This window comes from Petaurus breviceps, unplaced genomic scaffold (genome assembly GCF_028583685.1).
Source record: "Petaurus breviceps papuanus isolate PSGF00001 unplaced genomic scaffold, PetGlider_PUasm1.0 90696, whole genome shotgun sequence".
Classification (NCBI taxonomy): Eukaryota; Metazoa; Chordata; class Mammalia; order Diprotodontia; family Petauridae; genus Petaurus; species Petaurus breviceps.
This window is the reverse complement of record NW_027187314.1, coordinates 8176932-8192101: the sequence shown is the minus strand read 5'-3', so window position 1 is coordinate 8192101 and position 15170 is coordinate 8176932. Positions and strand designations below refer to the sequence as shown.

General features: G+C 35.1%; 1 protein-coding gene across 1 annotated transcript in view; it reads right to left on the bottom strand.

Annotated features, from left to right (window-relative positions):
- IL1RAPL1 (interleukin 1 receptor accessory protein like 1) overlaps positions 1-15170 on the bottom strand; it is a 1610170-nt gene that overhangs the window by 708471 nt on the left and 886529 nt on the right. Inside the window, exon 6 of the mRNA XM_069065664.1 lies at positions 3401-3467. Within this exon, the coding sequence (XP_068921765.1) occupies positions 3401-3467 (67 nt within the window). The remainder of the gene's footprint in view (positions 1-3400; positions 3468-15170) is intronic.

Genomic DNA, 15170 nt, shown 5'->3' with positions numbered 1-15170 from the left:
AGATAGATAGATAGATAGATAGATAGATAGATAGATAGATAGATAGATAGATAGATAGATAGATAGATAGATAGATAGATAGATGATAGATAGACAGACAGATTTGGATAAATATGTATGTAAATGAATGGAGGCACAGGAAAAGAAATGTTTACACTCTTTTCTCTTTAGTGACAAATTTTCCGAGTGATTTTTTAAATTAAAAAAGTCAAGTTATTTTAAACTTTATTACTTAAACCTCTAAGATTTTTAGTTTGGAAGTGACATTGGATTCAGTGGAAGAGATGTTGGATTCATAGGTTACTTCTATCTTTGTGATGCTATTATTCTATGAAATAATCCTTTAATTTGAGTATTCCACTTATAAAGGGAAAGAAAGAAAGCAAAACTAGCTAATTTACATAGTTTTTATTCTATGTTTCTCAATCTATGTATGAAAATTGTGAAAGATAACTATAAATGAAAAGAAAATATGACCTATTTCATTCTGCTCTAAAAAATCCATAGAAATATTCACTTTGATTCCTTCCCTTCATTGTAAAATGTTCTCATCATACAGTAATATAATGAGAGAAGTGGAATAATCTGTATGTCATTCATTTCAGTGGTTCAAAATTTGTAACCTGAGTATCTCCCATTAGGATATGGATGTATTGGAAGTGGTCTTCAAATCCATATGTGTGACATTGTGGTTTTGATCATTATTCAGACTGTTAGTGTAGTGTGACTCTACAATGAATAGAGATACTTTCTAAAGACTGAAGAAATAAATTATTTTTTCAATTCTATGTTGACATTAAGCTGTTGCAAAAAATAAATATAAATTCATTTTTAAAAATTACTTGTCATACTGCATTTTTTTCATATATTTTTTCAATCAATAGAAAACAGTATAGTTATTCTCATGTTTTCTGTGTTGTTGTTTTTTTTTAATCTTAAAAAAGGATCAAAAGTCAGAAAAGACTAGGAATTTCTGATCTAGTCCAACCCACTCAATGCCAATCAGGGAACTGAGGTACAAGCATCTAAGGCTATTAAGATTTGTTTCTTTGCTTTTAAATATTGAAAATGTCTAAAAATTAATTAAAGTAATAAAAATGAATATATTTCTCTTATACAGTAATTGATGGCATAACTCATGGCTTGTTCATCACCTCCTCTCTTCATATAATTGTAAGCTCTATGAGGGCAGACATCCTCATTTGAACTCTTGTTTATCCCAGTAGCTATCACCATGCCTCATAGTCTGCTTAATTACTTAATAAATTTTTGTTTAATTTAATTTGAGATAATTAAGTTACTTATTATCATATGTAAGAAAACATTAATACTGGATTGGAATTGTTTCTTTTTCTACTAGATGAAAAGTTAGGGAAATAGAGGCAATGGGAACATATTTCACAAAAAGGCAATGGAAGGAATAAACAAATGTGACTATATAAAAGTTTAGTTTAAAGAGCTGTTAAATGGTCTTTGAAAATGTAATTAAGAAAATGTTTCTGTGATTCGTTCCAGTGAAGGAGTTTATTCCCTTGTTATAACTATAGGACTGCAGTTATGACTTTTAATTGATGTAACTGGCACATAGAATGATCACTTGAAAAAACTAGTGTAATCCTTTGCTAGAAGAGTAAGAATGTGATCATTCTCACATACTGAAGAAAATATGATTTTTTAAAAAATGGGTTAACTAGAAAAATGGAAAAAGGTATTATCAAAGAAGGAATTGATTATAAAATTCCACTAATGATAATACAAATTAACATGTTATTTCTGCCCTCCAAGATGCAGACTATCCTCCTGTCTTCAGACTTAGTGACTACCATCTTTTCCATGATTGTATCTCAAAAAAGGAAAAATAGTGCTTAGACCAATTCATGCCATTTACCTTTAATTCATTTTAATTCATACCCCATACCTTTAAAAAGTGAATTTGTCTTTGCCTCAGAAGTTAACGAGTCTGATTATATTGTATGACTCACTTTTGAGTTTTGTGAATTAGAACATATATGTATATATATTTTAAATTTTTATATAGATATTGTAAGAAACAAAAGTCTTCCTAAATGAAAGATAGACTCTGCCTCTAACTTCTTTCATCTATGCGAGGCCAATCCCTATGGTCAAAGATTAAATGTATATAACAGGAATTTTTTCCCTTAAATTTCTCATTATGAGTAAATTCATACATTCAGTAAAAATTTTAAAAGTCCAACAAAACATATTTTAGCAGATGGTAAAAACTTTGAGGGAGAGAATGGTATCAATCTAAACTTACAGTCTTTAAAAATTAATGAAAGGTGCTAGCCTCTTAACCTTTTCCTACCACAATTTTGGATCCCAGATAAATGAATAATGAGCTAATTGAGGGCATATAGTAATTTGATGGAGGACATTGAATTCAGTGTTTTATATCTGACATTATGAGATGCAATAATAATCAATCCAGATATTTTCCAACTCTGAATATGTAAGTCAATATCCATATACATATGCCATTTTAATGGTTTCCTACTTCTGTCACAAATCTTGTGTATTTCATAAAGCTGTGATAAAGATTTTGCTTAAGCACAAATTTAGCCATGTCACTTTTCTAAATAATTAATCATCAATAATAATAATGTAATTTATATAGCACTTTAAGGTATTCACAGAGTTTTACATATATTATTTAATGTGATCCTCACAACAACTCTCTAAGGTGAGCATTATTATCTCTAAATTACAAATGGGGAAAATGAGGCAGAAAGAGGTTGTAACTTGCCCCGGGTCACATGAGCAAGAATCTTTCTAATTCCCAATGTAACTCTATCCAGTTAATTTAACAACAAACTTCCATGGCTCCCTATTCTATTTAGGATTAAAAAAAATCCTGTTTCACATTTAAAGTCAAAAGTCAAAACTCTTCAACTTGAATCAGGGTCCTCTGATTCTAGGGTCAGTTCCTTTCCATTGTATCTCACTTGCCTTTTCATCTCACTGTCTCTTGTGCAATGGACTGTGAGATATATGAAGAATGGAACAAAGTAAGGCCTGACCTCATGAAACTTCCAGTCAAGGAAGAGATATAAAATACATAATTTAAGAAATTACATTAAGTACCTACTATGTTCTACACACTGTGCTAAGTATTGGAGATACAAAAACAAAGAAAAGTAGCTTGATGTAGTAGATAGGGAGCTGACCTTGGAATCAGGAAGACCAATGTGCAAGCCTCAATTCTGACACATATTGACTGTATGACCTAGGGAAAGTCACTCCACCTCTCACTGTCTAACTCGACAATTTCTGTGATTCTAGAATTTAGAACTGTGTTTCATTTGTACTAGTAGAGGACATGCTTCCTATTCCAACTACCTCATCAAAAACAAAATTAATCTGTCATCCTCTGAGGACTTACATTCCGTAACAATAAGGGCTGACATTTATATAAAGCTTTATTCACATTAACTCGTTTCTCACTCAAGCTCATACACAAAAAATGATGACATAAATAACAATATTCAAAGGAATAAATGCTGTGAAAGATTAGGTAAGAGTTTATGTTCAATTAGTGGAGATTTTATTAAAAAGGTGAAAGCAGTTTCCTCATTTACAAACCTTTCCAGTTAGATGGCACAAATGCATAGGGAGAAGAGAAGAGGATAAATTTTATATAGCACATAACATGTGCCAGGAACTGTGCTAAGCACTTTGTAATAATTATCTAATTTGATCCTCTAACTACCCTGGGAGATGCTATTATCTCCTTTCTTACAGTTGAAGAAGCTGATCTCAAGAGCGTTTAAGTAACTTGCCCAGGGCCACATAGCTAGTAAGTGTGGGAGGCTAGATCTGAACTTCTTCCTGACCTTAGACATAGTACTACATCTATCTTGTTGCCTAACTGCCTAGTTATGGACCTTGACTACCTCAGCCCCAGACAGTCCTGGGTCTGTCTTTGACTGCTTCAGTTTCCTCAGATGCAAAATAGGGATAATAATAGTACCCCGCCCCTTCCTCTCCTTTCCCTTTCCCTCCTCTTCCCTCCCCTCCCCTCTTTCACTCTCCTCTCCTCTTCTCTCCTCTCCTATGATATCGTGTCCTTACCTGAGGATGTTCTGCCAAAACCTACCTAGTTAACTTGGGGTTTACGGACTAAATTTCTTTCTCAAAGACTAAGCCTTTAATCGAATTCATTCTGGATCTCCTTGACTGGACAACAATAGGTCCCTATCTTGCCCAAGCAACACTTGATTGTTATGTTTTGGGCCCTCCACCCTCATAGTGAATGTAAATAGTAACTATTTCTCTTTCTCTTTTTACCAGCAAACCCTTAGAATCTCCCCCACCTGGAGTGATTTTTTTTTTTCTTATTAAAGGGGCTATTCCTTAACTCACTTCTTAAAGAGGCCTATTCACTGAATGGGCATTGCCTCACTCAAAGTTGAAAACTTTGAGAAACTTGAAACTTTGAGAAACTTGAAAACATCTTAGCTTAAAAAGACCAAAGTCTCCCACTGCATCCTAGGCCATCTCTAGGCATCCTGATCATTATCTGGGCCCTGGAACCATAAGGCTCTGAGGAGAAAGTGAGACTGGTGACCTTGAACAGCCCTTCTCACTCAATTCCAGTTCAACTGCAAGTCATGTCATCATCTTCCTGATGTCATGGTCCTCTTTGTGAATGAAGGAGAAATCACCACATCCACCTACATTGAAGTGCTTGAAACATAGTAGGGACTTAAGAAATGCTTGTTTCCTTCTTTCTTATTTTCTTCCCTAACTTCAAAAGTTTTTTTTTTTAATTCCTTTTCAAAACATGTTTACTTTCACTTTACCTTTATCAAATCCTCTTCTACTTTTCATGATTACTTTTTTAACTTGTCAACTCTGAATATCAGACATATATAATTCTAACCCAGTATCATCTTTCTGAGTGTAGAAGGGGGTCCAACTTCATGCCCCCATCTCCTGCTTCCCTTTCTCACAGTAATCAAAGTCTCTCTTGAAGAAGGGTGGGTGGAGGTGGTTCTAAAGATACTGATCCATGCCTCCTTCTAAACCCCATATAGAGAAACCCTTCTGTATACACTTAACTTATAAGGGAAATACAAACATGATTTACAACAGTGTAATGGGGAAAAGATAATATGAAAGAAGGAAGAAAGGGAGGAAGGAAAGGTGGAAGGAAGGAAGGAAGGAGTGAGGGGAGGAAGGAAGGAATGTAGGAGGAAAGGAAGAAAAGAGGGAAAGAAGAAGGGAAGGAAGGAGGGAGGGAAGGAAGGAAGGAAAACAAAGGAAGACAAAAATGTAGTGAGCATGGTGGTTAAGTTTCGTGACGGAAGTTAGGGCACTACCAGCATGGGGAAGAGGAGAAAAAGTCTGGAACAGCTTTTATGAGAAGCATATTAGGGAGTCAATGACAGAGGAGTACTTGATTTGCCAAGGACCCAAGTGAACAACTAAAGTTCCAAGACACACCACACCCTTAAGATGAGTGGTAGAACAGAAGTGAAGAACATTTTACATCATTGCTCTATGTGCAAAATGAACTAATATGATGCTACAGGCTGGTGCTGCGGGTAGTTAATTTAATAGTCTAAGGTCACACAGGTAACAAATCCAGGATACAAAAACAGAGCACAGAATTTTAATTCTAGTTATCCTTTCATTGTACCACACTGAATTTCATTTTCCATATAATAAAAGTATTATCTCCTAAGTATGAAGAGATGTGTATTTCTAGTTTTACATAGACCAAATTATTACAGCACTTCAAATAATATCCATAAAACTACAAAAGAATATTTGAAATAGAAGGACCTTAAAAGTCATCTAGATGATTAACTTAGGGCTTACAGGCAGTAAACAATTTAACTATGGAAGTACTTGACAGATGTCTTAGATCTCAAATCCGGTGTTCTTTCAATGACATTTGTATTTACCGAATGAGGCACATGGAAATATATGTGTTACCTGTGATTTACTTTAGAGAAATCATTGGGCATTTGTCTCTATAGCATTTGGATTACCAGTATATAGATGGGGGTGAAATGTGTCAATATACTTTCTGTATTATTTCAGAGTTGTATATTTTTCACTTAATTATATAAATCAAGCCTAAATAACATTCCTTATAGTCAAATTATTATTATTACATTTGGTCTATCATGGAAAATAAGGGAACAAAAGTTAATATTATTTGTACCAAAGTAAATTGTAAGTTTAAATACATTCAAACAGAAGAATTTATTGCTGCTATATTTAAATATACAAACTAGGTGTGAATTTTGCTAAACATATTCAGTTCATGAATTTCCAGTAGGATAAAATATAAATGACATTTTAGCTATAAAAATTGAATTTTAATAAGGAAATTAGAACTTAGAAAAGAATATAATATAACCTCTCTAATTCTAAAACCTGTCTAAGTTAGAGAAATCTTTTCTTAAAAAATTTAATTATATCACTTCAAGTTGATAATTCAATTCATTAATTTTCTATGTTCAGAGTACTCTTCTATATTCTGACATGGTCCCTGACTTCATCGAATTTATAATATAGTAGAATAATTTTCAAGCAATTGGGACTAGAACAGAAAAATGTTGTCTAAGTAGGAATTTATTTTTTTATGTGAATTTGAATTTTTAAAAATATTAAGTATTGGGGGGAGGAGTCAAGAAGGCAGAGTAGAAGCAGGACCTCCCTGCTGCTCTGGCTTCTACCTTCCCCAATCCATGTAAAAAGGGGACTCTAAATAGACTTTGGAGCTGGAGAACCCACACAGAAGCTAACCTCCCACTGAGGACAGCTCTGCAGGCTGGCAGGAATAAGCCAGCCCAGTGCACTGGGAGCCAAGCCCAGCCCCACACCTAGGCTTTAGCCCAAGGGCGGGCCTCACCAGCCACCTGTGGAGGGACTCCAGATCAGCAGCAGCTGTGGCCATTTCCAGATTTATCAACACATAAATGAGAAGGACAAAGTGAGAGGACAGAGCAGTCTGGACTTTGGGACCCAGAAGCCGCTGAGACACCAGCAGAACTAGCCAGCGCCACGTGAAAGCTAAAGCTCCTGGCCTGCAGAGTGTAGGGGGACCAAGCACCAGTCTGAGGAGTAATCACTCTTGCTTTAACCTGCTTGGGTCTGGATCGCAATCTAGGGTGGAGGTCCTGGGACATGTGTACAGCTTGCCAGAGTGTGTGGAGGCCTCAGAGAGGGCATCCATCTAATACCTCCGGCAGCTGAGAAAACCCCAGCTTTTGGGATGTAAGCTCCCCTGTCTGGTGGCAGAGTCCTACTGTGGCAAAAAGCCCAGGGGTCAAGTAACTGAGGGGCCACATGACCAGGCAAAGGAAACAATGGAGACAGAAGATTCCAACATTAGGCTCCTATTTTGGGGACAAAAAGGAGCAAAGCATGGAACAGGAGGAAGACAGTGAAGTTAGAACTCCTGCACCAAAAGCTTCAAAGGAAAATACCAGCTGGTTATGGGCCATAGAGGACCTTAAGAAGCAGATAAGAGAAGTGGAGGAAAAATTGGGAAGAGAAATGAGAACAATGCAAGAAAATTACGAAATGAGAGTCAACAGCCTGACTGAGGAAAATAACACCTTAAAAAATAGACTAACTCAAATGGCAAAAGAGGTTCAAAAAGGCAATGAGGAGAAGAATGCCTCAAAAACCTAATTTGCCAGATGGAAAAAGAATCTCAAAAGCTCACTGAAGAGAATCATTCCTTCAGAATTACATTAAAATCAAGAATCACCTACCCAACAAAACTGAGTATCATGCTTCAGGGGAAAATTTGGTTGTTCAGTGAAGTAGAGGACTTTCAAGCATTCTTGATGAAAAACCAGAGTTGAATAGAAAATTTGACATTCAGATACAAGAAGCAAGGGAAGCATGAGAAAGTAAACAGGGAAAAGAAATCATTAGGGACTTATCAAAGTAGAACTCTTTACATTCTTACATGGAAAAAGGATAATTCTTACTTATTAAACTTTTCTCAGTATGAGAATAGTTAAAGGGAATATAAATGTGTGTATATATATTTATATGTATATATATGTATACATATATGACTATATAGGAGGGTGTATGGGCATATGAATACATATGTGACTGTGTATATGTGTATAGGTATCATAGACAGAGGACACAGGACCAATTGAATAGGAAGGGATGATACTTAAAAGGTGAAATTGAGAGTTCAGAGAGAAATAGAATGAGAGATGGGGGGAGACAGAATGGGTTAAATTAGGTCATAGAAGAGCTAAGGGAAAACTGTTACAGTAGGGCGGGGGAAATGTACTCAATAAAGATCTGTAATCATTAAGAAAATACAAGGAATTGGATCAACCTTACTCTCATTGAATTTGACTTAGGGAGGGAATGACATACACATTAAATAGGATATCTCATCCTACAGGACAATTGGGGGGGGGAAGGTATGAGAGAGAGGATGATGGAGGGGAGGGCAGGTTGGGGTGGAGGGAAGTTAGAAACACACACTTTTGAAAAGGGACAGGGTCAAAGTAGAGAATAGAACAAGTGGGGGGTGGGATAGGATGGAGGGAAATATAGTCAGTCTTACACAATGTATCCACTATGGAAATGTTTTGTGTAGCTACATAGGTATTACCTATATTGAATTGCCTATCTTCCCAGTAAGGGTGGATTATGAGGGAGTAAGGGAAAGAATCTGAAATTCAAAATTTTTAAATAAAATGTTTAGTATATATATATATGTGTGTGTGTGTGTGTGTGTGTGTGTGTGTGTGTGTGTGTGTGCATATAATTTTTTTACATGTAACTGGGAAATAAGATATACATGCACTGGGATATAGAGATCCATCTTGCCTTACTGGAAAGTCGGAGGGGGGATGGTGTAGTATATAGGAGAGAGCATATTGGGGGAAGGCTATGGAGTGGGATTGCTGTTTTGGGGTGGTGGGTAGGGGAAAGATGGGGAGAAAATTTGTAACTCTAAATCTTGTGGAAATAAATGATGTAAACTAAAAATAAATTTTATATAACAACAACAACAACAAAAAAGTTGAGCCATGATTTCTGATTAGCTAATTATTTCATTAATAACACTAGCCTTTTATTATTAAAGGAGGTAAGTGTCACTCTTGAATGCCAAAGACCTGTCATGGTCTCTGAACTTATGGTTTATATGCCCTTGGAAGAGTGGGTATTCCTGAGGGTGGCAATCAACTCTGATTGACTAACAATTAATGAAACAACAGATATTTCAATAACAGGTAGACCCATTCCAATGATGGGCTTGAAGTTGTGACCTTGATTGTCATGTACTTCTAAATTGCCCAGCCTTGGTCAAGCTTGTCAAAAATTATATCCCTACTCTAACCAGAGTAAAACAAAATGGGCAGAAATTCTCCTATATAAAATGGTATGTGTGGGGATTTTTTTTAATCAGATTGCCCAAGGCTGGAAAATTTAGAAGTAATTGACATAATCAGCATCATTTCTCCCAGCCTATCATTGGAGTGGGGTCACCTGTCATTGTAAGTGTTCACCAATCAGAGTTGATTTCCTCCCTCAGGAACACTCACTTTTCCAAGGGCATATAAATTGTGAGCCCACAGTCATGATGGGTCTTTGGCATTCAAGAGTGCCACTGAGTTCTTTTATTAATAAAATGCTAGCATTATTAATAAATGATGAATTAGTCAGAAATTATGTCTCTTGAAATTTTTAAATATCATAGTATGACAACCAAAGGAAGGGACCAGAGCCTTGTACCCTAGATACATTAGAAAGAACTCCCTTATATATTGTGCCCATGTGGATAACTTCTCTCTAAGGAGAGTTCTTTAATATTCTGGTTGTGATCTGACTCACCCCTTTACCAGTAATTACCTTTTTTTGGGGGGGCTTTTTGGAGGGAGGAAGGCACAGCAGTTGTGATTTAGTGACTTGTCCAGAGTCACATGGCTAGGAAGTGTTAAGTCTGAGGCTGGATTTGAACTCAGGTTCTACTGACCCAAGGGCCAGTGTTCTGTTCACTGTGTCACCTAGTCACCTTGCGCCCCACCCACCCAACACACACACACCCTCAGTAAATACTTTTGCTGGTAAGTTTGTATGTTCTGTCTGTTTTAAGTGTTTGAGTTGAAGCTTTCTTATCATTTACTCTTGCCAGCAGATGATCCTCACAAACAGGCTATGGGGAGAGGGACAGATTTTGCATGCAAGGAAAACTGACGAAGTGGGCTTTGAAAAGAAATCTTATTTTGATATTGTCTTCATAGCAATCCAGCAGAGATGTGGGTTGCTGCTTGGGACATTTTGTGATACATTTTGAGATCAGAACCTAGCTATTTTAGTCCTGTTATTAATTTTAAAGAGGTAGGTACTAAGCAGAAATAATCTGAAATTTCTTGCAGGTAAAGTTTCATTGTAAGAGGGCTCAATGAAATAGGAAAGGTGTGAGGGTACAAATTCTTGCAAAAGCTACCATTTTTGGTGAGCAAGTTTTCAGGCATCTAAATATTTTCAAAACTGCCCAAGAGAGCTTTGAGAGAAGCCGTCTTTTTAGGGCTTTCAGGCAGAAGTGTGTTGGAGGAATTAGGTATTTAAAAGATTATAAATGTAGATATGGGTGTGACACTGAATAAAAAAAAATTCTACTGTGAGTCCAACATCATGAGTCATCTTTGGTCTGAGAGAGATTGGCCAAATGACCATTCTTTTTATTAATAAAATGTTAGCATTATTAACAAAATGGTTGATTACCCAAAAACTATGTCTCTCAAACCTTTTAAATATTACACTTGACATCTAAGTCCCCTGGACAACTCTATGACAACTACAGAGGAGTATCCAGTTTGAATTGACAGGGAAAGTTGAGGAACTCCCTAAACTGATTATGTTATCACAAACCAGTAGTTTACATTGTCTATGTGAATATAAGTTTGTGTATGTCCATGTCTATGTCTATATCTATGTATATATAAACAATCATGACTGTATATGGTATTCAGGCCAATTATCTTCCGTGTCAAAGAGATTAGTTTCTTACCTTGGTACCTCCATAAAATGATGAAACACTGATTTGTATAAAATATGAATAAACAAGTGTGTATTTATAATCAAGTTCTTCTTAACAGCTATCTGATATAGTGATATATACATACACATATATAAATATGTAGATAATAATATAAATTACTAAATATATGTATATTGTATTGCACAAAGTTACATATATAAAACACATATACCATATATAATTTGTATATGTATATGTACATATATTAATATACACAAACATATATATATATAACTTCAAAAGTATTATGAAAAATGTGATTGAAAAAACTTAAAACACTATGTTGATGTGGCTATTATACTAATAAATATATTTAAAAGTTCAACATCCTTGAGGAAAATTAAGCAGCACAGACAAATGAATCTATAGAACTGGACAATGAACTAACTTTCAATATAAGTAGAAGAAAGAGCTTTCTATTTTTTTCCTAAAATTCTTCAGTTTATGTTTTATGGTTAGCAATACTAAGACCACATGATATTGAAATAATTGAAATATACCTCAGGGCTCCTCTAACCTCCTGGACTCACATTTATTTTGCATCTATTTAAAAAGCAGACACAAGGGGTGGCCAGGTGGCTCAGCGAGTAAAAGCACCGGCTCCAGTGTTGGGATGACCTGGATCAAATCCGGGCTTGGATACTCAGCACCACACCCAGAAATAACTGGCCGTGTAACCTTGAGCAAGTTACTTAACCCCTATTGCTTTTAAAAAAATAAAATAAAATAAAAAGCAGACACAGAATGTGATGGTCTTCACTTTTTTCAGTAGCAATGGAAGACACCTTGTTGCAGGTGGTACCATAACTTCTTAACTATTATTTATTGGATGTCAGAGTGAGGGAAATGACATTGTTAAGGATGTATATGACAAGAAAAGAAAATAGGCTAAGTGCTGAGATTGGTAGCCAGTGTACTATGTGGGAACTTAGAAGATATTAAAAGACCTAGAATCAGTTCATTGGACAGCTCCTCTCTGAAGGATGTATAGGGGGTCAGTGCAGTTTTTTGAACAAGTTTTAAAAATTGTGCTAAGACTTTTGGGACACCCAACATAGAAGAATATGGTCAAGAGCTGTCCAAGACAACATTTTGAGGGAGCTTTTCAATTTGCATCATTGGAGAGAGAACCTATAGTGATGAGTTTATAAGTTCTTCAAATTAAAGCAAGTATACCAAAAATGTCATTGACATTTCATATTCTAAGTGCTAATAGAATTCCCCTCCCCTCAAAGGTGTCATTTACAAAAATGTAACCCCATACTTTATTACATTCTTTACTAACCAAGTAGGATATCATATTTAATGTGATGGTAGATTTATTAGACATCATTAAATAATTACATATGGAAATTCAGGGATTTTCATCCCTCAATTGACCTACAAATATCTCTCAATTTCAATTTCAATGTCCATTAAAATGTGGAAAGAAAGCACCAAAGCACTGAAGCGTTAAAATGTTCCAACATAAAAAAGATGCTTATGAAACAAAAACAAATCTTGTGTAGATATGTCATAATTTTTGTTCATTTTCTCCCTCTTAAATTCATTTTACATTTCTAAAAAATAGTGACAATACATAAAAAACCTTTCTATTAATGGTTATCCGGTTTCCTTATTGTTTCAAAATACTGTGTTGGAATGGCTGTGTTCTTTTGATGTTGACATATCTTTTTGTTAATAACATCAATGAACACTTGTAAGAAATAAGGAAAAATAGTACTCCACACTGATTTGTAAGGTCCATATTTTATGGCTCATTGATTGATTTGGCTATAGCATGGTACTAATGATGCTGAGGTTAAAAGTTCAATGCTTCAATGGGCCAATTAGCTCTGTTGCATGTCATATATTGAATCTTAATCCTGGCCAGTCTTTCAATAAATATGCAACACTGTTTGTAAGTGAGCAGACAATAGAACTAGAATACATTATCACATGTCTATCATAAATCCTGGAGCAAAAAAGTCAAGGTGCATTTATTACTATGGAGAAGAGCTAATATAGTAGAATATTAAGAACAACACTTTGCATGGGTCATAAGGCATATGATATTATATTTGAAATAATTTCCTTTGGAAAATTCTATTTTTATTTAAATAACCATTTCAAGAATAAAAATTCATTCCAGATGGAAGAATTTTGCTCTGTTGAACATGTAGTCAGTGTCACAAAGTAAGAGACTTATTAAGCTATTACTTCATGTAAATTAGTCTGGTCTCACCAAGTAACCTGTTAATAACATCTCTATAAATCTCTGTGGTTTTTTAGTCATTTCTGACTCTTTGTAGACCATAGCATGCTAATGTTGTCTATGGAGATTTTTGGCAAAGATATGGAAGTGTTTTGCCATTTCCTTCCCCAGTAGATTAAGGCAAATAGATGGTCACACAGCTAGTCACTGTCTGAGATGAGATTTTATTTCAGGTTTTCCTGACTTCAGGCTATTTAGCTGCCTCCTCATATATCTCTATATAACTTAAAATACATTGTTAATACAAACTATAAATTATTGCTGGAAATATTATAGAACAACATTAAAAACATTTTCCTCCAGAATTACTTTATATGTAGAGTAAATCAAATACATACAATCCTTGTCTATTCTAAGGGTTCTATTTATTGTCCCACTACCTGTATAAAGATCTTCATATACCTCTTCCATGAATATAAAGCATTTAATTTGAATTTTCATGTTTGGTCACTCAGTAACAAGAAGAAATTTTGATGATGCCCAAGGATGACTTATAAATCTCTTGTAAATTTCAATAATTTTGTATTCCACTTAATCGTTCTCAATACTATTAAAGTAACCCTTGATCATTTCATTTAAGGTAAATATTTCACTGATGAATAAGAATAGAGGCAGTGAATCATAACAATATTTCTAAGAGAATGCAAAATACAACATCCTTACTAGTGAAGGCTTTTGTGATGTCTGAATTATTTTTAAATTTTAACATTATTGACTACATTTTACATTAAATATAAAATTTTGGCATATTTTCTGCTTTTGGGGAAGAAAAAACAAAAAAGAATAATGATAACTAAAAATCTCCTAAATATTGATTCCCTTCTCTTTCTTTTTTCTCTTTTATTTCTTAGTCTCTTTTTCTCTCTTGTATTTTCCTTCTTCTTACCATCTCCTCCTGAATCACAACAGTATTTCTCTGTCTCATTTTTTAATTTGGTTGTATTAAAGTCCAAGACCTATACACATTATTTGAAAATGTAGAGTTAGTACAGCTACTGGGCTAATTAAGATGTGATTTCATCCAATCATTTATCATTGTATTTGAAATGTGTAGGTCATTTTCCCAGAATTCTTTGAAGTTATATTTTTTTCTGTTTAGTTACTAGACTTAAGGTAATTCAAACATCTTAACCCATAATGGCATAAAAGTAGAAATAATGCCCCCTTCCCACTTTTATATTTAAAAACTAATGTCTAGTTATTAACTTCTGTCATCATCCCATAACTAGCCATAGTTATACATAAGTGAGACAGAGACAGAAAGACAATGTGACAGAGAGATCAAAACAAAGAGATAGAGAGACATAGAAAGAAGTGCAAAAACAAAGTGAGAAATAGAGAGACAAAGAGAAATGCATAGAGAAAACAATCATTAGGTGTTTATTATGAGCAAGGCACTACGATAAGTTCTCAGGAGGGAAATACAAGAAAAGAAAGGGAAAGGGAATAAGCATTTAGATAGAGTGTACTAAGTGCCAGGGGAAGACCGTCAGGGTTTCTGGCCAAAACAGAAACATTTGCTATTCACATCAATATGAGCCAATCAGGGCCCAAACAATAACTAATGAGGTTTTGGAAGGAAGGAGGGAGCAAAGGAGGGAGGGAAGGAAGAAGAAAGGAAGGAAAGAATGAAGGAAGGAACAAAGGAGGGAGGAAGGGAAAGAGGGAGGGAAGGAAGGAAGGAAGGAACAAAGGAGGGAAGGAAGGAAGGAAACAAGGAAGTCAGGAAGGATGGAAGGGACGAAGAAATGACAGAAGGAAAGAAGGAACGAAGGAACAAAGGAATGAAGGAACAAAGGAGAGAGGGAGAGAAGGAAGGAAGGAAGGAAGGAAGGAAGGAAGGAAGGAAGGAAGGAA